At 39.2% G+C, this 22,870-nt stretch overlaps 1 protein-coding gene across 1 annotated transcript; it reads right to left on the bottom strand.

Annotated features, from left to right (window-relative positions):
- Positions 1-5: 5 nt before the first annotated feature.
- Positions 6-19,144, bottom strand: LOC120731271 (RNA-binding motif, single-stranded-interacting protein 1). Its single transcript, XM_040028216.1, has 13 exons — positions 18,807-19,144; positions 15,964-16,127; positions 13,680-13,738; positions 11,347-11,438; positions 7,350-7,507; positions 6,321-6,400; positions 5,628-5,743; positions 2,668-2,717; positions 2,493-2,580; positions 2,144-2,194; positions 1,636-1,746; positions 1,427-1,507; positions 6-1,333 (listed from the first exon to the last, which is right to left on the bottom strand). Exons 1-13 carry the CDS (start codon positions 18,855-18,857, stop codon positions 1,262-1,264), a joined length of 1,173 nt encoding a protein of 390 aa, XP_039884150.1. The 5' UTR covers positions 18,858-19,144; the 3' UTR covers positions 6-1,261.
- Between the last annotated feature and the right edge of the window lie 3,726 nt (positions 19,145-22,870).

Here is a 22,870-nt window from a genome sequence, read left to right as displayed (position 1 = left end):
TTTTTCCTTTTAAATGAATCTTTACTATAGTGTTGCACCATCCCATTTTTCCTGTTACCATGAAAGTCATCTGTGGCACTTGCTGGAGCCTTCCTTCATACTTGTGTGTGTACTGAACTAAATGTAAATGTACAAAAAAAAGAAAAAAAGAAAAAAAGGCACACTGTCCAAACTACACTCTTTTTTTGCATGGTCACCTTTGTTAAAGAGACAAATGATGGCATTTCCTCACAAGCTTTGGTGACGTAAACTACAACTGAAAGTGCCAAGTCTGATTGTTTCCTATCAAAGAGTGAGGCGCAATAAAATACACATATTCATCAAATTTTTACCCTTCGACTCTTGCAACATTTGGCCAAGTTCTATTTTAAGGCTTTGATTAATTAATTTTCCACAATCATACGTCCATGTTTCCCGTTTTTGCAAAGTGAAAAACACCTACCTCATCAAAACGACAATTACTAATACCACCTTTAAAAAGAGAAAGCACAGCCAACAAAACAAAATTACACCCACCCCACCAAGCTTAATTTTAGCTATTCTAAAAAAACACATTTCAACATCCACACGAATGCACAGCCTTCTTTCTAAATAAATATTCCATCCAATAAAATCATCTTTGGAAAATTTCTTTTGCTGCTCTAGTAGGTTTTGGAGGAAGGGAGCAAAAACACATGTTCCATTAAAAAAAAAAAAAAAAAAAAAAAAAAAAAAAGACCGCCTGCAGGTGAGAGCTCTTATCAAATTTTTTTTGGCTTATTGCTGCTTTGTGGTGGTCTGTTCAAGAAATGTATCAAAACTATTAAGGCAGATTTTCAGACAGCAAGACTGAGTTCTAAGAAAAAAAATAAATCACTTTACAAGAAAAAAAAACAACAACACTAAACACATCACCATATCAACACTCACACAGCAAGAACAAAAAGGTTATTTTCAAATATTTGGCAAAAAAAAAAAAAAAAAAAAAAAAAAAAAAAAAATCCTCAGGAAAAAGGTGAACAGAAAACATCTTTGCACAACTGGACACGTGATTCTTTCTTGTGTCCTGTGCGACCCCTAGTAAAAAATAAACATTCTAGTATGAAAATAAAACTTCTTTAAATAAACTTTGAATCCTTTGATGAACTTAGGTGTACGCTCTGAAAACGATACCCGAAATAGTATCGCTTTAAACATTTGAGCAAAACAGTGAAAGATCCTTAGCGTCCGCTGCGTTTGTAGACATTGTTGTGTGGGCTGTTGTCCAAAGGTTACCTCAGCACTACTTGGTTTGTTGATAGGAATAGGGGGAATGATTGCCGGATGAGTCCACATGTGACTGTCCACTGTTTTCCTGAAAGAAAGAGTAATAACTCAGTTTTTTGTTTTTGGGGGGGGGCAAAATATTTTGCTAAAAGTGAGGCTGCAATTTTGTTGCTGCACATACTTCCACAGGAACAGTGGCTGTCGGCAGATGTGGATACTGTGGGATATATGCTCCTTGCATAGCTGTATTGGGAGCCATAAACTGCAAGAAAATGGAAAATGAGACTATTCACAAACCAAAATAAGCATATCTTAATAATTTTTTTTCCTCTAAGACAAAAGTATAATGAGTCAAACACTCTCAGTTAATCTCATGCAGGTTTCTCTCACCGTTCCTGCACTACCCAAGGAGAGGTGACCCATCTGCTGAGTGAGAGGCGCCATCATAGAAGCAGGCTGCAGTGACAGAGATGGGTCGATAGAGGGCGATATCACTGTACCCTGCAGAAGTAGCAGAAGGTGAAATTTACAAGTTGAGCAAGTTGGCTATAAACATCTCGACTGGCCTGATGCATCAGACACTGTTTGTATATTGTTGCCAACTCATTTCAAACTAAGACCATCATATTTTAAATCTGTTAGAAATCATTTAGCATATGTCATTAAATACACAGCTTCATACAGTCCATTCAAAACAGTCATTTAGACACCCATAGACAAACACCTTGCTCAGTCCTCAAAAATAAATAAATAAATAAATAAATAAATCAGCGTCATCTGTGTGTAACTACTACTTTATGTGTCCGTCTGTTTACACTAAACCAAAGACATATTTGGTGACTAACAGATTATGATTAAAAGAGAAACAGCAGAACAAAATATGGAGAACTGTTCTTACTGGGTGCTGCATGATGTAAGATTGATGAGGCATCCAGGATGGGTTCTGCATCTGGAACATCAACAAACACACTCTGTAAACAGTCTGGCTCAGAGCAAATGCTATTTCCAGAGATCACGTCCTACTGCGATGGCACATAAACAAGCATAAAAGGCTATACCGGCATTTGTCACATACTTGACCTACATCTCCAAACCCCCCCCCCCCCAAAAAAACTATTTCAAATCTCAAAGACACATGTTTTACAAATATTTTTGAAACTAAATCACATATTTCTATTACAATGTTCATGTATTTTACATACATATGTTTTAAAGTGCATATTTATCAATAGAAAAAGTATTCAAACCTGATATGTGGAAAGCGGAGACATGTAGGGAGACATGGAAGTTTGAGTAATCATCCTGTTTGACATACTGTATGGTGCTGGAAAAAATCTGTCAAAGTGTATTGAGAATATTCTATTATATGACGTAAATATATTGAAACAACAACAGTGCATTATACATGTTAATCTAGTTTACCCATTTTGCATAGCAGCTGAACTGGGATCATATGTGAGTGTCATTCCAGCCTGAGGGAAAAGAAGACAGGACTTTAGCAACTTAGATGAAGTCTGCAACTTTAAATAACATAAAACCATCATCTGTGGTGTGACACTGGGTCTATATACACACTTCTGTTTGTTGGGAACAGAAGATGTTCATCTTTTTTTTTTTTTTTTTTTTTTTTAAATAAACACTGTTTGTACTGACTGACCAAACACAGTCAGCTGATGGTGGTTTGTTTTGTTTTCTCAAAGTGTAAAGCACTAGACCTAGCCAGAAATTATTACCACTCACTAGAAATGCAGTGCCTTGAACAGCACATGCTGTGGACTAATAATGTTACAGCGTTTATAGCTATAACTTGTGCTCCGTGAAGTGGGGCGCACATTGTATGAGGTATCAAGGAATCAATTGACATTTCTATCCCAGGATTTAAGAACCTGTGATGATGAGTGTGCTCCAGCCTTCACAAACCAGTTGTTAGGTGGCTTCTTTTTGCAGATGAAACCGCTTTGCCATTAAGAAACAGACCAACAGTGGTGTTGTACTTTGTTCCTCTTTTTTGGGAACAGAAGTTGCAGTCATTACTTATAATTCCCTTTTAGTTCATTCATTTGGTATAGCACACACTGTATGACACATACATTCATGCCCTGTAGAACAGGAACTAAAACTAGAGTCGGACCTTTAGCCCAAGTTAATGTTGAGCCTAGGAACGAAGACAGGATAATCTGCTGACAGGAGTGTTACACCCATACGATAAAACAAATGAGTTCAGTGGTGATCAGCGACACGGAAATTGCTCTTTAAAAAGAGCTTATTGATATAGCGCTGACTGAATGCAGACTGTACAGTCTATGTACAATGAGTAGTACCCACAGTAGAGACAGCAGAAATCTGTGCAATCTTTCTTGCTCTGCAGCTTAAATACTATGGAGTTGCGAGAAATGGATCATCCTAACCAGCTGTAGCATTTTGAGTCAGTCAGTGCTTGTTCCAACAGTTAATGAGAAAAGACTGGCTGGTAACCCCCCCCCCCCCCCAAAAAAACTCCCAAAACAAAACAAAACAAAAAACAAAAAACAAACAAACAAACAAACAAAAAAAACCACCCCAGTTTTCGCAGAACCAGAAAGCTTTTCTGCAACGTCACCAAGAAGCCCTGAGCTTGAATGACAGAACTAGCTTGTACATTTGCATTTCTCTGGCGCTTGCCCAAGGAATCCGATTATCTTCACAGTGTAATATATAAATACATTCATCTTGAAGGGGTGCTAATGCTCAATTGACACATTTTGTGACTGTGCAAAGGGTGAATGACAGAGCAAACAAGTTCACCATGTTTGAGTATGCAGTGTGGTCATGTGTATTATTAGTCTCTGTGAAACTGATTGAGAAAATCCATCTCCTAGCCTACTATATACATTTTTAACTTCTGACATTTTTAATGCTTGCAGTTCTAAAATAAGACACAAGGAGTGTTTATTACACTGTTGCAGGTTTCTCTGAAAGGACTGTGTGATAATAGTCACAAAGCAAGGTGGTTTGATGATGATCTATGAAGGGACTTCAGCTACTAGTTCACCTGGTGTACTGACCAAGGGTACTACTTTTTAGCTTTCCTCCATAGAATAGTGCCATTGAGATTAGACTCCACAGATATTTGTCCTCTACCAGCTCTGCCTAAAGCATCACCTGAAGCACTGTCAGTGAACTGAGAGAACTATGACATAGGTGGACACTGAATATGAGCAGACAATTTTACAGGCATTAATGATTTGGAGGGGAATAAAAAACCTCGGCTGGCAGTGATGAGGGCTACTAACAGGCTTAAAACAAACAAACAAAAAAGTCAGTCAGTACATGCAAAAGAAGTGGCTCCATAGTGTAGTGATTTACACATTTCCCTAACAAGCAAATCCCAAGTTTGATCCTGGGAGGAGACAGAATTCCCTTTAGGGTTGCGTCAGGAAGGGCATCCGACATTTAAAAAAAAAGGCTGCCAAATGAAACATGCGGAGCTCCCTGCTGTGATGACCCCTCGTGAATAATGGAGCAGCCAAACGTTTCTTTTCTGAATAAGCTGAACACAACATTGTGAAATGTGACAGCTTTTACTACATGCCTTTATCTTACTCAGTGCCATCTCCATAATTAAACCCAGGACTTCCCAAACCTAGTGATCAGTGAACTGATGGGCACAGCATCACAAAAGCTTACAGACCTGTAAGCTGCATTAAAAAAAAAAAAAAAAGCAAAAAAAAAAAAAAAAAAAGCAAAATGTAATCTCAAGCAAATGAGCAGCTAAAGCAAGGAAGAAAACATCAAGGCACCATTAAGACAGAAATAATGAATAATGTGTTGTTTAGATGTATTTTTATAGTGTATCACAGATTTTGTCTTATTCTTTGAGCCGCCCCTCTAGCTGGTATACTATCCAAATTTCATGGTAGCAAAAGAAAAAGAATGTAACATTTAAACTGGCGAGTAGGTTTATCTGCAAATCTTATGACGTTAATGAATACAAGACTTTAGTGTTTTAAATGTGTCATATAATTATACAAAGACCCATAGAACAATAGGCCTCAGTCTTTCCACTGAGAATCTGATTTCTTATATAGATACCCAAGATTGACTCTAAAACCTCTCTCTTAAGAGACCCTCTAAGGAATCTGCACCAAAATCCACGGGATTTTCTAGGAATAGTGACGCTATTTTCTGGAGCAGATGAGTTTTCAAGTTAAATTGTTATGGCAAAACATATGGCAAAAACCAAACTATTGTCATGAAACAAAAAACATGCTACCAAGTAAATCTGAAGTTACCATTGCTGAGCTTCAAATCCTGCTTCATAGCACAGGCCTCACATTTTTGCCCTTTATTATTATTCCTATCTGCCCATGAATTAGTAGCTGAGACTCATTCCATCAACTTACCAGTCTAGAGTCACCATCCCTTCCCCAGTATCGACCATTCTGGCCAAATTTATTCTGGCTTTGTCTCTTTTTCTGTCCACCATCAGCAAACTTGCAGAGCAAAGGTTCAGTTGGCGCTAAAATGAAAAAAAGAAAAAAAAGAAAGAGGCATGGCAAGAGAATGAAATATGAGATTTGTGTTTAACAAACACTATTGCACAGACTCATTGTTCGCCATTATTTTCTGTGTAGTCAGTCACTCTCTGAAGCCTAGGAGTACACATTTACTAGCCAGCCTGGGAACACAGACATCTAATTTGGCAGCTGTGGAGCTTTAATCCCCTCCCCTTCCTGACCAAGGCACGGCCAGCAGAGACTACTTCAGTCTAATAATCCAATTAAAACGCTTAGAGAGGGAGTGAAAGCCACACAGAGCAGCTCTTTCGTTTTCTTTGTCTATGCTCTGCCTCTTAGGGCTGAGTGTATACGAGCTCTTTACCAGCAGACTCACTGACTCCTGTTGGAAGAATGAACCACTGAGCCAGTCACTTCATCTGGCCCATACAACTCCACCCAATCTTATGCAGACTAGCCCTAATAGACTTTATTTTCTATCACATCTTTTTGTTAATGACATAGGTGTTAAACCTTAAATGCAGTATTTTGTACAATACACACCACCAAATATAGTATAGGTATAGTGTATGTTCTTACCTGGTACACCTGGAGGTGTCTTAATGAACTTTCCATTGAAGTGTGAAATGACTGCATCACATTTTTCCGTTGACTCCATCCTGAAGCCCAAAAACAGAGTGAAAAACAACAGAAGTGACATTTGCAGCAACAAGGCGTCAGGTGCTTTCCTAAAATGACTTCTTTATCAGTTAGTGGAAGTGGTGGTTTGTCATAAGTGATTTTTATCTACAAGTTCATAGCGTGCATCTTTTTTAGAATCAACTTGAATGGTTTTGGACATGCACAAAAAGATTCCCGTGATGCAATATGATAATTTCTGTTTTGCCAGTCTTGACCATGGCTTTGACTGTCAGGTATTTTAGTTAAATGTCAGGTTATGCGAGTACGACTGGCGGAAGCTATTATTATCACTGCAATTAAATAAACCAGTCATTGTGAAACTATTTTTAAAGGCGTTTCCATTTGTCCATACATGAACAGTTTCTTTGTTAATCGACAACAGCCCCAGTGTATGTGTTTTTAGGTATTATTTTTAAGAAGTGAAACAAATTCTGAAAAGGGCATTGAGATTTTTACAACAAGAATTTTTTTATTTTTTTATTTTTATTTTTTTAGTGATATAAAGATTTATTTCTACTTTATGACTGGTAAAAATCAAGTAGAACATAGCAAATGTGATTAAAACTGTGGCATTGTTCATAATAAGTTAATATCAGACTTCCTGTTGATTTTCTTGCCTGTCTGGAAAGGCCCATGCCACATGTTTCTATTCCTGGCCTTGACAACACTTATGTTTTAGTGGCGAAAAGTAGTCTCTTCCCATTTATAGTTGTAAAGATACCTCTTTTGGCCAGGAAGCAATCCAACAATTTTTCAACAAAAAATATACAATGCTAGGTAGAGGCCAGAGAAGTTTTTCAGTTATTTCACATGCTTATTTGGTTTAGTCATACCAGTGCGGTATGCACAGGGGGGGAAAAAACAACAACAACTTCTCAATACCATTTCAAGTTCTATATCTGACAATAAATTACAAAAGAATCCAACCTTGCAAAGCCCACTCCTCTGCTGACTCCACTGGAGTCCCTCAGGATGCGAGTTGATATGACCTGGCCAAAATGCTTTAACATGTTCTCCAGTTCCTGCTCATCCACAGACACAGGCAAGTTGGAGATGTACAAGTTTGTTGGGTCTTGTTCTTGTTGCTAAGAAGACGAAGAAGAAGAAGATGAAGAAGAAGAAAAAAAGAACAAAGCGCACATATATCAAAACATTGTAATTACAATACCAGAAATGCCTTAAACACACCTGGAAAAATATTCCTTTGTAATATCACATCCACACTGACTTTTTAGTAATGTGTAGACGGAAGAGGAAAGGAGCCACTTCCTTAGGAATTCAATATTATTTATCCTCAGTAATGGGGGAGTTTTCAGTAATAAGGGGTTGGCTAAGAGCACTGATAAGATGATATTTGCATGCGGCTCATGGTGGCTTAAGGCTCGCAGCTGGCTTCTTGATGTATTTTAAGAGCATCAGCAGAAATGCAAGAGATAGCTATGAATCCCTGGGGAGAGGCCTCTCACTATAGGCATCTGTGTTGTGTTTTTCATAAACAGCAACAATAACAGAAAATGGAATGACAACAAATTAGCTGCAGCTTAGGCAACACCAAACAATAGCAATGTGTTCAAACATAGGATTTAACCCTCAAAACTGAATGGTTGCTGGTGCCAGATGGGCTGGTCTGAGTATTTCAGAAACTGTTGTGTGGGAAAATCCCAGTAGATCAGCAATCTTTAGGGTTTACAGAGAATAGTTTGAAAAGGAGAAAATATCCAACATGCTGTTGATGCTAGAAGTCAGAGGAAAACGGTCAAATTGCTTTAAACTGACAGCAAGACCAATTACAATCAACATATGCAGAAGAGCATCTCTAAACACACATCAGCAGCAGAAGCAAACAGCGGGTTGTACTCCTTTCAGCTAAGAACAGGAAGTGAAGCTAAAGTTCACACAGGCTCTGCTGAAACTGTTAGATCTTTGCCAGCAGAGTGGACACCCATAAATCAATCAATAAATAAGTGAGCTTCTTTTTATGGTTGTTAGACATGACTTAATTGTAAATATTCACGGGGAATTTTGACCCAGTACTTACCGTTACTTGTGACTTATGTAAACAGAAGTTAGATTGAGGTGAATGACCTCATTTTAAAGATCCAGTAAGTCGACTTCAATAGCTTATTTTTATCTGGATTCAGTTTTGCCTTAATGATCCAAATCGAAGTAACAATGACAATGGTACGCACATAACGACGTATCTAAAACCTTAAGAAACATTTATTTTTAATGTTTGTATTTTTAAAAAAAAAAAAAAAAAAAAAAAAAAAAGCATACTGGTTGGAGCAAGATCCCATTGGACCGCAGACACGGAAATGACACAGGACACTTGCTCAGTGTTGTGTGGGAAGATGAACTATTTTTTCCCAGACAATCCACTGTTACCAAACCAACTCTCAATTATTCATTTCCTTTTTTGAAAGATATAAAGCCACAAGTTAAATAACATGACTTCAGAGCCCACCATCGAACCATCTGTTATTTTATATTCCTGTATATTCATTTAACAATATTCAAAACTCTAACTTGAACTGCTGTGTAAATACACGATTATATTGGGAGATTTAATGAAAAGTCTTTGAAGTGGGTAGAATATCATCAGCCTGGGCAGACATACCGTAGGAGCACATCAACATGGATATACATGAAGTGATGAAAAATAATCGAGCTGTGTCACCATCACCAATTTTACTCGCAGTACTACTTTTTTAGACAATAGCAATTTCAAATAAAACATTAAATATTAAAATATTGTTTAGAGCTGTAATATAATCTGCTTTGTTTTGCTCAAATGTAACATGAATTTATGGTCTGTTCTCTAAACTTCCACAACCTTCAGTTCCTTTTTAAGTGTTTCATTCAAGTTAACAGACAGAGCTGCTTCTGCTTCATGTATTATTGAGTGGGGCCTTTTCTAATAAACTAATCTAACATCATTTATAAAAGCTGAAAATAATGTTTGTTACAAAAAGACCACCAAAGAATTTTATTTTAGTATTTGGTATGACCTCCTAGTGGTTTTAATGATAACATGTACGTGATCTGATATGTACTCTACAAAGCCTGATGATCCAAGTCATCCCACTACAGTTTGAAAAAACGTCCTACGATACGAGGAATGTATTCGATTTCTCTCATTAATTAAGTGTCCCCATAAATATTCAGACGGGTTAAGGTCATGTAATTGTGGAGTGAAGTCCTCCGTGGTCTTCTTTGGTGTTAAAATGGTTCTTGCAAAGTGTTGACTATATTTTGGAACATTGTCCTGCTGTAGTATAACTTCTTGAATACTGCCAAAACAATGTGTCACAAAGTATTTGATACACAGTAGTACCCTTGACTCCTTATATTTACATGAGAATTTGGCTTCTCCTCTTTTTAAATGCAGTTTAGAGATCACTACTCACATTCTGAGAGCCTTCTGTTGGTTTTTGACTTTTTATTTTGCTAATCATGCATTCGTGAAAAAAAGCTTTATGTATCGATTTCGTAATGATGTAGTAACTTCTGGTCTGCGTCACTGCGATTTTAGTATAACTGATACTGTTTCTCCAAAGTGCACTGGAGTTTCATGCACCTTTAAAACTTTCAGTCAAGCCCTGAGAATTTGACACAGAACAATTTGAGTCACTTTGTCCTGATGTCATGTTTCCCATCATCACGGCGCTACTTAACGCGCAACGCAGTTCACAGCCATATTTATAGGAGCTGAGCAACAACTGCAACTTGATCTACTTGAACAAGCTTCTGATGAGTAGATCCAATCCAGCTGAGCATCAACTGATTGCAAGCTTCAACAGAAGAAAAACAAGTCAAGGAAATACTGACCAATCCCAGCAAACATGTCACAATGTTGTTGTTTCTTTAAATGTTTAAAATCCTCAAACTTTCAGATTAGTTTTAAAGCTCAGATACAAATTAGTTTTTTGGAATGCTCTCAAAAGCAGAAATGTACTAAAAAATGATAACAAATGTTTTCTAGTTTTGTACAAATGAGAACCAAAATGGAAACTGATAGAACACAAGTGAAGAAGACTATTAATGACAGCAAAAACGACACCAGGGAGAAAGCTGCAGGAAGAGGTTGGAGATTCAGCAAATGTCTTGGTAGAGTCCTTTTGACAGCAGTCAAGTAAAAGTACTTACTACTTTCTTTTGACAAGACATGAACTATGACCTCCAAGCTCACTGAACATCAACTCCTAAATCACGTTTAAAGCACACGCACACCAGAAATACCTGTTACACATTAACCTACCATTTTGTTCATTAATAATTACTGCAAATGGAACAACTGCAATCCAGCAGAGTACATATTCATTAAAACTCATTTTACATTGAGGGCCACACACAGCCCACTTTGATCTTGGCCAGACAAGTGAAACTTCCCTTTCTGGCAGCGTAAAGACATTTACCTGCACATTTAACCCCGGAGATATGACAATAAAAGCTAGTGTTTCTACATGATAAATGTATAAAATTACAGAAAAAAAGTTCTGGTAGCTCACTGCACATTGTGTCCCATATTCCTGTTTTTCCTGTTCCTGTCCAGTAGCCCAGATTGGAGAATTGGCGGCCAATTCTGGCCCTTGGCCCTTATGTTTGACAACCCTGCTACAAGTAATTGTATAATTCACATGCAGCAACCTAGAGGCTGCCACAAACTGGTGCATGGGTTACTTTTGTCACACATACAGTAATTACACAAATAGAGACTGTTCTCAGCACACACTTCCTGTATGATTCAATTCAGTGATCAGAGCCAATGAGCATACTGGTTGTGGAACGTATATCATGCAATCCTGCTATGTAATACCTTAAGGATTAGTTTTAAGTTGATCAAGTAGCCAGAAGGAGGACAAAGAGTGAAGCTGAGTGATTTGTATTGATGTGATATCAGGATTAGTCTGCAATGAAGCCTTACCTTTGCCATCTGAGCCTGGACACCGCTTGTCTTCAAGGTAGCCACAGCTTTCTGAGCTGCAGCGGGGCTATCAAAGTCAACAAAGCCATATCCTGAGGGGATAAAACACATAATTAGGATGACATTCTAGACCAGAGACATTACATGAGGAGAAGACATGGCTCTCAACAAATTCTGAATAACTCTACAGGGGACCCTCTGAGCCACTCAGCAGTCAAACTGAGAAACATGTTGTTGACAGTTTAAACTGTGTGACATACAAAAAGTGTTTGAGCATGAACCAGCTTTTTAAGGTCATGCCACAGCATCTCAGTTGGATTCAGGTCAGGACTTTGACTAGGCCACTTAAAGCCATTCAGAGGTGGATTTGCTGGTGTGTTCTGGATCATTGTCCTGCTGCAGAACCCAAATGTGCTTCAGTGTGAGATCACGAGCAGAATTCATGGTTAAATTTACCACAGCAAGTCTTCCAGGTCCTGTGGCAGCAAAACAGCCCCAAACCATCACATTACCACCACCATATTTCACTGTTGGAATGATGTTCCCTTTCTGAAATGCTGTGTTAGCCTTCTGCACCTGCCAAAAAGTTCAGCTTTTGTCTCGTCAGTCCACAGAGCATTTTCCCAAACGTCTTCAAGATCATCAGGATGTTTTTTGGCAAATGTGAGACGAGCCTTTATGTTCCTTTTGGTCAGCAGTGATTTTCTACATGAACTCTGCTATCCACGCCATTTTTGCCCAGTCTGTTTCTTATTGTTGAATCTTGAACTCTGACCTTAACAGAGATGTGAAGCCTGAGGTTCTTTAATGCTGTTCTGGGTTCTTTTGTGAACTCTTGGATAAGTCACTGATGTGCTCTTGGAGTAATTTCGGTCAGCTGGTCACCCGTGGGAAGGTTTACAGTGCTCCAAGTTTTCTCCAGATGTGTGTAGTAGCTTTCACCGTGGTTCAATTGAGTCCCAAAGCCTTAGAATTTGCTTTGTAACCCTTCCCAGACAGAGAGATGACAGTGACTTTCTCAAGTGTTTCTTTAGATCGTGTTATGATGTGTTGCTTTTTGAGATCTTTAAACCTCCTTCACTGTCAGACAGGTTTTATTAAAGTGATTTATTGCTTCAAGTGGCTACCAAATGTTTTTTTAATAGTTTGTGCTGGATTTGACTTTTATGACCCAATAACCACTGAAATTAAACCTACAGCCTTCTCCTCATTCATTTAGAAGGGGTCATCACAATAACTGCCCAAATAACTACCCAGAGGCATTTCAAAGATCGATGTCAAGTGATGGGACTTGCTCTTACAAGGAATTTCTCTATACCAGGAACAGATAATGATAGAACCACCAATAGCTATCCTTGAGATAACTATTCATTCTATATTTTAAGATGTAACTTTAAAATGTGTATTTTTGTATATTACATGATATAGTTCTTTCTGTTTGTACATATAAATATGCTTGATTTGTGCGTGTGACAGCATGTTTTTCGAAAGTAGGGGGGGAAAAAAAAAAGTGCTGAGGCTGCAGATACCAGTGGGTCAGTTCAGCTCTTTGTAATGGGGGTACAAACAGGGTGTATACATAGTTTATAGCTTCTACTGCTCTTGATATATAGAACACATTTAAAATGAGTTATGATGAATGTATCAGAACAGTTCCAGCTAAAAAAAAAAAAAAAAAAAAAATGGGTCACACTGTTTTATGTGAATCCGGTCTGACAGTTTATGAAAACAGTAAAAAAGCCAAATAAGGCAGTTTTTAAAGTGGATAAGTAAGGTCATCGCAAAAGCCTGTTCTATTTAAAATTCAGTCAGAGCCTCGCAAGGTCTTTAATGGTTTCTCATTTCACTGAAGGACTTTGATTTACTGGCATCTCTATAATCCAGTAGAGAGTGACAACGCGATCTCTTAATCCCATTACCCCTAGAGATTCAGCAAGCCCTGCTTTAGTCAGGTGGGCAATCTACTAGAACTGGAATAAGACCAACAGTGTCACTCAGCAAGAAGAGGAAGAGTTGGGCGCGTCTTCCTCCTAGGCAGCGTGCATGATAGCGACAAACCAGCGTCAAGAGCCGCTGCTTAAAATAACACGAGCTGAGAGGCAGCTTTAAACAGCCTGACTGTCTGTTTCCTGAAATGATCTGAAACTACATGTCTGCTTGATTTTTTTTTTAATGACAGAAGTCACACCCTGGATGCTGCAGTTTTTGGAGAATTTTAGGAATGTGTAGGTGCTGTATATCTTGCGTGGCAGTTTCCTTTCATGCATATTGAATCTCAAGAGAGATAAAAGAGGGCAGTGGTGGTAAGACAAAAAAAAAAGAACATGACACACCTTTGCACTTATTTGTAGCCTTGTCCAGGATAGCTTTTGTTGATACAATTTTGCCATACCTATGGGAGGAGCAGAAAGGCGAGGTATTGTTAGCAGGTTTGCGCACCAGACAAAGCCAGTTATAAAACACTTTGACTGAGAGAAGAGGTTGAGCAACAATCCATGACATCACTGTAAAAACATGAGAAACAGGAAGTGGTTTCCATGTGGTGCTGAAAACCCCACAGTGCTGCAAACAAGTAATCTCCAATTTCAAATAGTCCCTTTACCTAAACCAGCGTTTTAAACTTTTAACAGTCTCATTGTCTCTTGCAAGAAGGAGGGTGGCTGAAGGGCAACATCCTTGCATAGTCTATGTGTCACAGGCTGTTTCAAGATTATATTTAGGCTCACTAGTGAACTATATACACACATTAAAACTGTCTTCACAGAAGCCTTTTTCACTGACAGATTTCTCTAAAGTACTGACAGACCCATGCCTCATGAAATACAAAGATTATCGCATTCAAATGATTCTTTCTTGGCATTAGCCGTCTTTCCAATCCATCGCTTGAAAGTTTAAATTAGTTTAGTAAATGCAAAGTGGTGTACTTGACCATTTTGCATTGCATGTCATGCTTACAGGTCACCACAGTTTCCATTCACTACATTGCTCCTATGCTTTCCCTTTTAATCAGGACACCCTTTTAAATTTCCATGTTACTTAAGACAAAACCCTAAATTGCTCTGTCACAAATATTATGTAATAGAGATAAAAAGTGCTTTTGTGGGTACAACGTTTAGTCCTCTTCAAACTAGAAAAGGGTTAGTAATAAAATCTGTGACCAAAATGGGAATAACAAGACAAAAGGAAAATCTCCAGAATCTTTATTTAGTTTTTTTTTTTTTTTTTTTTTTTTTTTTTTTTTTAAATTGTACAGTATTTTCCAATCTGAAGGGTTTATATGCCCTTGCTTCAGGACACAATGTAACCTGAAACAAACTGGAGGATATATAAGCTACAGATGCTAAACTGGGTGAAAGAGCATGAACTTATGACCCCCTCTTTCTCCTGAACATTAATTTTAATTTACTCAACTACAGATCCTGTTACTTCTCTTACAGAACCATCAAAATGCAGAACATTTGCATGTACCTAACACGTAACCGCTTATCACAACTTTCAGATCATTCGCTGTGATCCAGTGAGGTATTCTGAATGTACAAGTCAAGTCTTGTTTGCTCCCATATTTAAAAAGGAAGTGGTAAGCAGCACGTTTGATGTGATCTCTGCGATGCACCTATATACACCACGACAAATAAAATGATTCCAACTACATCCTCACATGATTCGGAAAAACAAAAAAAATCCCCAGGGTCAAAAATTTTCTTTTGGACCCGAAATTTACCTATAAGCCTCTGCATACAAATGAACCGCACATTTTTCCTTCTTATTCACTGTCATATTTTTAAGATGGGGCCTCAGAGAGAAAAGGAAATGAAATTTCTGATGCGCCATGGTCTGTCTCCTTGGTATATAAAAAGCAATCAGGATGCAAAGAGGGCTGTGAATGAGCTCAGTGCATACCTTTTCTTTTTTTTTTTCCCCCCACACATACGATATATGAAATCTTTGACTCTGTGCCCTGTATGCTGTCAAGTTGAGTTATGTTCTATTTATCTCTTTCCATGTATAGTCCTTGAGATAACTATTAAATCAGTATTGAAGTGTAGCCTTGAATATTGCTGTTATATTGCTAAAATGACACATTTACCTCTTACATCAACCTGTTTGCATTCTCATAAATTTACAGTATATGAACAAAAGCACTGGGCCACACCTCCTAATCTTTGAATTCAGCTGTATAAAAATAAAGCAACAAGCCACGCAGTCTACCTTTACAAGCAATTGTAAAAGAACTGGTTATTCGATACCACCCCTGCAACAGGTTTGTGAAATTTATTTCCTCCTGGATATTCTACAGTTAACTGTAAGTGTAAGCACATCAACTCAGCCATGTAGTGGCAGACCACGTAAAGTTAGAGAGCCAGGTTGCTGAGTGCTGAAGTGCACAGTGTGTAAAAGTCGTCAACGCTCTGCTGACTCAGCAACGGCAGAGTTTTAAACCTCCCCTGCATAAACATCAGGACAAAAATTGTGCACTGAGGGCTTTCATGGTGCGATATTCCAGAGTGCTTTTGTCCAAATAGTGTATTTCATTAGTCACAACCAGTGCAAACTAAAATAAATCAATGAATGATCAATGGCAGATAATAAAGGACAACGCAGGACGGTGGTACTCACGGCTGACAGAGCTTGACTAAGTCATGATCTGTAGTTGAAGGGGACAGGCCTCGGATGTAGAGGTTTGTTTTGCTGAGCTGCTCCCAGCCTGCAGTGCTACTGCTGCTGCTGTTGTTGGTGCTCGGGCTGGGTGGAGCCATGGGATGTGACAATAGAGCAGGTTGCTGTTGTACGTCAGGGAAACAATAGGTTAGACTCGTTTCAAGGGTTCATCAAAAATCAAACAGGGTTTATTATCCATTCATACATGTTGTTACAATAGACACGTACAAGGGGAAAAGCAAGGATCTGTCTGAACCCTGGAGACCATCATGGAAACATGTAATGTCCAGTGTGAGAATTATTATTATTATTATTATTTGCATACCACTGATTCATAGATACAGGGCAATCCCCAACATACCTCTGCAGTCAGCATAATCAGCCCACACAGCCACCTGTAGCTTTGACATCAGCATCACACTAACGTCACAATGCCTCAGGGTGTCGAATAAGCTATCTGCAGCCATCTAAGGTGTAGCTCTAAACCCTTTAACCTCAATATTCTGCTATAACATGCTTTACTTATTTAGGGACGGCTTTTCAGACTTCAATATATATGTATGACAGTCTTTTCACAAAGTGAACCAACGCTTTCAGTGTCAGCATTGTGTTTGTTAGCTACTGAGCCTCTTTATCGAAGGCGGGGAATATAAAAAAAAAGCAAAAGTAAAAGTCCTCTGGCGACTGAGCAACTTTGAGCTTTGTGTTTACAAGACACAGATGTCCCAGTCTGACAGAACTTCTCCCCTTGGGGATTTGTCTCCCTCCTCGCTATCTGACAGTGATTACCCCCGACCTCCAATCCCTCCCCCCACCCCCCTCTTTGAAGAATCACACGCTGAGAGGAAGCTGATGGCATCCCAAGCACGAAGTGGTGACAGGATTGAGCAATCCAAATCTGGACGTCAGCCTAGAGGATCTTCTCTTGTGACCAACTGGTCGCCTGCCTCACATGCCTTCACCATGAAACAAGCCTGACCTACTGTTTTCCCACTGACTGGGGGCAAAAGTCTCTATCTCCCTCACCCTTAACCACCAGTCACCCGCTTTTCGAAGCATGGTGAGATTGCTACACAATTTGAACAGAATGAGATTAATGAGAAACAACTGATAAAAGTCAAATTATTAATTGCCTAAGATGGTGTTTGTCTTGATAACAGCAAACACAGAGTTTTCACATATTGTCAGGCCAACAGATGTAAACAATAATTACCTTACCGGGATTCTGCAAGTACCGTATCATCGAGCGCACATCGAGCTACTACACCTCCTGTATCTTTTTTATCTTCACAGTTTCATTAAAATACACTATACGTAATCCTTTTATATTCCTGTGGATGGTTATGGGAGGACTTAAGCCTGTGGGTGGCTACACCCTGAACCAGTCACCACTCCATCACAGAGCCAACACGGCCATGCTTACGGTCAATTTAGCATCACCAATTAACCTAACCAGTATATTTTTGGACTCTGGGAGGAAGTATCGAGAGAGGCACAGGGAGAGCATTCAAACTCCACACAGTCAGCAGACACAAAGCAAGAACCCTCTTGCTGTGATACAACAGTTCAATGTGCCACCCAAAAACAAGAATAACAAATAAGACAAGTCTTATTAAAGCTAAACTCTTGGTCTCTCAAAGACAGACTCTTAAGCAGACATGAATCACATCCTGGAAAAAAAAAAGCATAGCTGATGCTATCTCTGGGTACATAATTAACAAATATATTTGTCATATTAAGAACTTAAACAGTAGGAAAGGAGATGAAGAAAAACAACCAAAAGCTCCAAGTTATCTTTAAAACCGAATAATAGTTTTGTTTTAAAAAAAACTCTTTTCAGCTCTAAATTCCACATAATATAAAGTGAGACATGCCCTATATGCATGCACCTCGGTGACTGTTTATAACACCAACACACAAGGCAAGGCGATCTTAAAAGAGGATTCCGGCCACAAAGACCACAGCTTCATGTTTCAAAGCCTGGGACTCAGGTGGCTGTAACCTCCCTTTTTCTGTGGGGCTGAAAGTGAATTTGGCTTTCAGACAACTGGCTGATGCAGGAGTGCGAGAGACTGAGATGGGGGAGAGGACGACATCTTATCAGCCAGCTACAGACCAGCGGAGCCCGTCATATCCTAGCCGGAAATATACACAGGGTTTCCAGTAACAGGCCTCACCCATGGAGCTCTAGCCACAGGAGAACAGCATGAGCAGCGCAAAGTAAATATGCTTATTCAAACCATTGACTCAAGGGGTGTTTTCGACATCTATATGTAACTGGCACAAAGTGAATCCATCAGCGGGCAATGAGGCATCCATACTGTGTAATTATACGCTATAGAGGGGAAGATCTGTAGCCTTCAGCAAGTAAACTCAGTGGATGCATTTACTCTCGAATAGATAAAGCAGCCAGTGGCTTACTGCGCTGACAGAGAGCGCACTGAAACAGAAACCAAACAAAATAGAGACTGGTGCAAGTAAACATGCACCCTAGAAGTTGTTATGCGGGGTTTAGTTTATGTAAAGTGGTGTCGATGGCCAGTTCATGTTGTCCCTACTACAGGACCTGGACCGCAGCCCAGGAGCAGCAGGTATTCTCATTATTCATAAGTAGCCTATGTGGCGATTACATCACAAAACGTGAACGCTGCCACTTTAAATAACAAGTAAAAAAGTTTTCTCGGTTCACATTCGGTTTATGTGCGCTGTGCGATTCTGTCATACAGACTTATTCCATAAGGCTGCCAACGAGGCAACTTTACGTCGTAAGCCTGGTCTTTAGTAAATATTTGTTTATTTACCTGTTTGCGATGAGGAGTCCTTATCGGGTTTCCAGTATTGGCAAAAATCATCCTCAACTGGACAGTGGGTGTTAGTTGTTGCTAAAGCTACAGATTTCAGGTGAAATGCACCAAACTCCACGTACAAGTAGACTATATGTTGATAGATATCCTCCTTACTCCGCTAAAAGACAAGAAAACTGGTTTCTGCGCATATTCGCTGTATACATATCCTTGTTGTCGTCGACTATCCGGCAACAGAAACCTCCGCAAATTGTCCCAACTTCAGTCGCCCAGCCCCGTCTCTTTTCTACTTAGCGACTATACGGGCTTCATTGATTTGCAGTCAGCGCCGCACAGGACAGACGCCGCTACGGTGGGAGAGACCATTTATGCTTTTGGGCGTAGGGGGGTTGGCGTTCATGAAAGGTAGCCACAATTAATTCCAGCTACCACATCTTTTGTTTAATGAGTATTAAATATATGTCATGTATTATAGCTTAACTGTTCTTCATGTGTGCGAGACTATCTGTAATGTCCTCGTTATCTAAACACATAAAACCAAGGCACTGTTTCTCCCTCTGTTGTCGTTATACGTATTCAAGGCTACATACCAAACGTTCCACTGTGCACATCCACCGTCCTGGATGCGTTACCTTGGTGTTGTTCTACGTGAAAAACAAAAGGGCAAAACAAGATCTATGCTATTAATTGTTTAGGTGCAGCCATCTGTCATCAAGGTGAAATCCAGTGTTTATGGGTCATGCGTCACCCTACCTTAAGCAGCACATTTATTAGCCATTAGCCAACTCTACAAGTCACTAGTGAAGAAATTGGGATACACTAATAAAAACCTGAAAACAAAATACTGTGTCTACCTACAATCATAGCTTATAAGGTCTCTCAAACACTGTAGCTACATATCTGGCTTGAAAATACTAAAGATAATATGTTTTCTCTCATGTTGGTAAACTGACCCTTTAACCCTCAACCTAACCACATTTTTTGCATACATGGAATACCACTTGGACCCTGGGGGACCCAAGAAGAATTTACTATTAAAACCAAAAATATAAGAGCAAAAAAATGCAAACAAAATTAACAAAAAAAAAAGAAATAATAAAAGTATTATCACATATGCAAATAATGAAATCTAAAGAATTGTTTTTCTTTTTTTTACAAGTACAATCAATTTGCAAGTTTCTTAAAACTAAAATCGGTACTTTTTTAAATTTTTTATACAGCTTGCAGCTTTTATGCAAAGTGCAATCCATACTATTAAATAAAAGCTTATTTACCATTCTTTGATTCTGGCATCACTTTTGATTCTGGTATAAATTCGTTTTCAGTAATTTCAAGTGTCGTATTTAAAGGGGGAAATCAATCCATCTTTTTTGACCTCAGTGTAATTTAAATAAACATGCAACCAGCCCGCCCAGAGATGTAATCTCTACCGCATGTTCCTGGTCTGCTCCGGGGCCTCCATTATGCTTAATTTATGCTAACGTGGTAGTGTCCATTTGGAGAAGTATTCGCCTACGGAAAGGGGTTTTCAGCCACCACAAAAATGCTCCTCTGCAGTTCTCCAAAGTCCCAGCAAGCATAAAAAAATACAAAATGGATAAACAGTGGCTGCAGTGGATACTTTTCATTGTTTAACACTTGGTTTCAGAACTTAACTCTCCTCCCAGGTTACCTGATGCACAAACAGCAGCAAAGCAGGAATAGCCCACAGACTGGTTGTACCACATATTTTTGATATTTTAGCCCATCTGGCAACAGACATTTTCTGCAGGTTGATGGTCAGTATGAAGCTGCAGATGGACTGCATTGATACTTTCCTGTCTGTGATTCAGGACCAAAGGTAGCAACTTTTTCCAGCAGATCATCCAGCTGAGCATTGGACAGTCACACCAGCAGGTGGTTTTCCTCACTTCCAGGAGGGCCATTGCTGTGCAGATTGGGGTGCGTGTTGTAGCACTATCAGCTCTCCTTTTTTGTGTGCGACGTAACCAGGTCATGTCTAAGCTCTCAAAGGTACAGTAGATCCAGCAACATCTCCAACATTCTGATAACACTGAGCTTGAGAAGGTCCCCATTCAGATGATGAAAGCAGCAATGGCATCTGAGTATTTCTTTAATGAAAGAGTGCACCTACATCTCTTGGATACTATGTGTTCCTTTAGTTTGTACTTTAATTTAAGACTAATTGTACACATTAGGTGAATAAATAGTTCCATTTATTAAAACTGCATAGGTGGAATTGGGTATTTTCACACAGATCCTGTGGAACGCCAAAACTGTGTATTTTTAAAAGGTACTAATCAAAACAAAAATAGAAAACAAGAAGCCTGCCCTTCTTTGAGGTAAGAAGGGCAGGCTTTGGTATAAAATCAAATCAATCCACCTAACTGTCACCAGCTTCTGATTGGAAAACACAATGCTTTTGGGAGAAAGTGTTATGCTACAGCCGTTGTACAGATATGCCTTTATAGGCTGCTTAAACAGCTTTCTTTCATGGTCTGGATTTCAGTTGGGTTAGGCTAGCAGCTGTTTTGTATTAGGTGCGCATGGTATTCTTTACCAGTATCTCATCAAAATGCAAATTTGCAAAAACGAGAGACATACTGTGGTGGAGTATATTGAAAAAGGTCCCCAGGGCCTGAAGTCACTGAAGCGATCCTGAATCCATGATATCACTGTCCTTTTAATGAAGGCATCTATATTGATAAATGTAATGTGCGGTAAATATTCCTTAATGAGACCAACCAAAGGTCACTAGTAATGTAGAGAGGCTCGCCAGGCCAACAGAAGTCAATGGTTCAGCAGTAAAAGAACCAGAGAGAGAGGTCTGATTCAGCAGTCTACTCAGGACACTGGAGGGGGGTGGGGTGGACAGAGAGTCAACTGAATTACCACTTTTTATGAAAAGGTGAAAGGAAAGGTTAATGCAGCTTCCTCCGTGTGAGTAGAACTAAAAAAACAAAACAAAACAAAAAAAAACAAAACTAAATTAACTCTGTATCTTCAACTCCATATTTATAAGAAAACTATTCTGAATTTATTTATACCAATCTATCAGTTAAAGACGGCTGGGGTAGGGTAACAGTTGCCCAGAGTGCATGTCACACCATTAGCCATGGTGCAGTCTAGACTGCACATGCAGATTCACTCAAACAGGCTCAAACTTGCATACAAGCAAAGATTAAAAGATCACATACAAACCTTTATACGCACAGATAGACAAGCTCAAACTCTCTCTCTCTGACTCTTTCTCTCTCTCATACACACGCAGAGACACACACTCACACTCACTCTGGGTATTTCCAAGGGAAATAAGAGAGTGAGGTTATTTTAGGACATTGTGCTACTTGGCTACTTGTTCTCGCTCTTCCCTCATGAACTCATGAAAACAGTCTGTACCAGCAAACAAGGGGGATATAAGAAAAAGTGTTTTGCCCTCACAAATTCTAACAATAATTACAGCCTCACAACTCGACCTGTGAAAGCCAGAGACACGTTTGTCCTCACTTCCCCCTCGGCGTTAGACTCCTGACAAGTGGCACTGCACAAATCAGGGTTGCATGGAGTTTTAGCAGCTCCAGGAAGCTGTTAGTAACAGCTCTGTACCTTCCTGCCTGGATGCATGGCTTGGGTTGAGGTGGGGGTGCACAAACTCTCTTTGGTAGCAACAGAGTCATTTCCCCTGACTCTTGGCTATAAATTAGCCACAGGAAAAAAAAAGAAAGAAAAGCTGACAATGCCTATGTGTGTTTGTCTTTAATTCAGGTGCTGGCAGGGGTGGCATTCCTGGCAACTCCTATCAGTTATCCCAAAATGACTGAGTCACCCGCTTGGTAATGAAAAATTGAGGATGATCCTTTTTAGTGGCTAAGAATGACATCATACATTATGGTTCAGTAGATCATACATTAAGATGTTTGAAATGTCTTCCCCACTCCTCAGCGACCCTCACCATATGGTACATATCTGTGTTTGACTTACAGCATTATAAAGGACTTGGATTATTACACAGTTTGCAGCAGTGCCATTATTTGTCAGGTCCTTTGGTTAGGTGATCCTTT

Source organism: Simochromis diagramma, unplaced genomic scaffold, assembly GCF_900408965.1.
Source record: "Simochromis diagramma unplaced genomic scaffold, fSimDia1.1 OVJJ01000343.1, whole genome shotgun sequence".
NCBI classification, from domain to species: domain Eukaryota; kingdom Metazoa; phylum Chordata; class Actinopteri; order Cichliformes; family Cichlidae; genus Simochromis; species Simochromis diagramma.
This window is presented reverse-complemented; position numbering and strand designations above follow the sequence as displayed.

Bases quoted from the DNA above. Each gene is read 5' to 3' on its own strand.
- LOC120731271 (XM_040028216.1), bottom strand. From the start codon at position 18,857: ATGATTTTTGCCAATACTGGAAACCCGATAAGGACTCCTCATCGCAAA. The intron at 11,439-13,679 runs GTGTGTCATGTT...TTATCCCCTCAG, and splicing joins GGCTACAAATAAGTGCAAAG to GATATGGCTTTGTTGACTTT. The intron at 1,334-1,426 runs GTATGTGCAGCA...TCTTTCTTTCAG, and splicing joins CAGCCACTGTTCCTGTGGAA to GAAAACAGTGGACAGTCACA.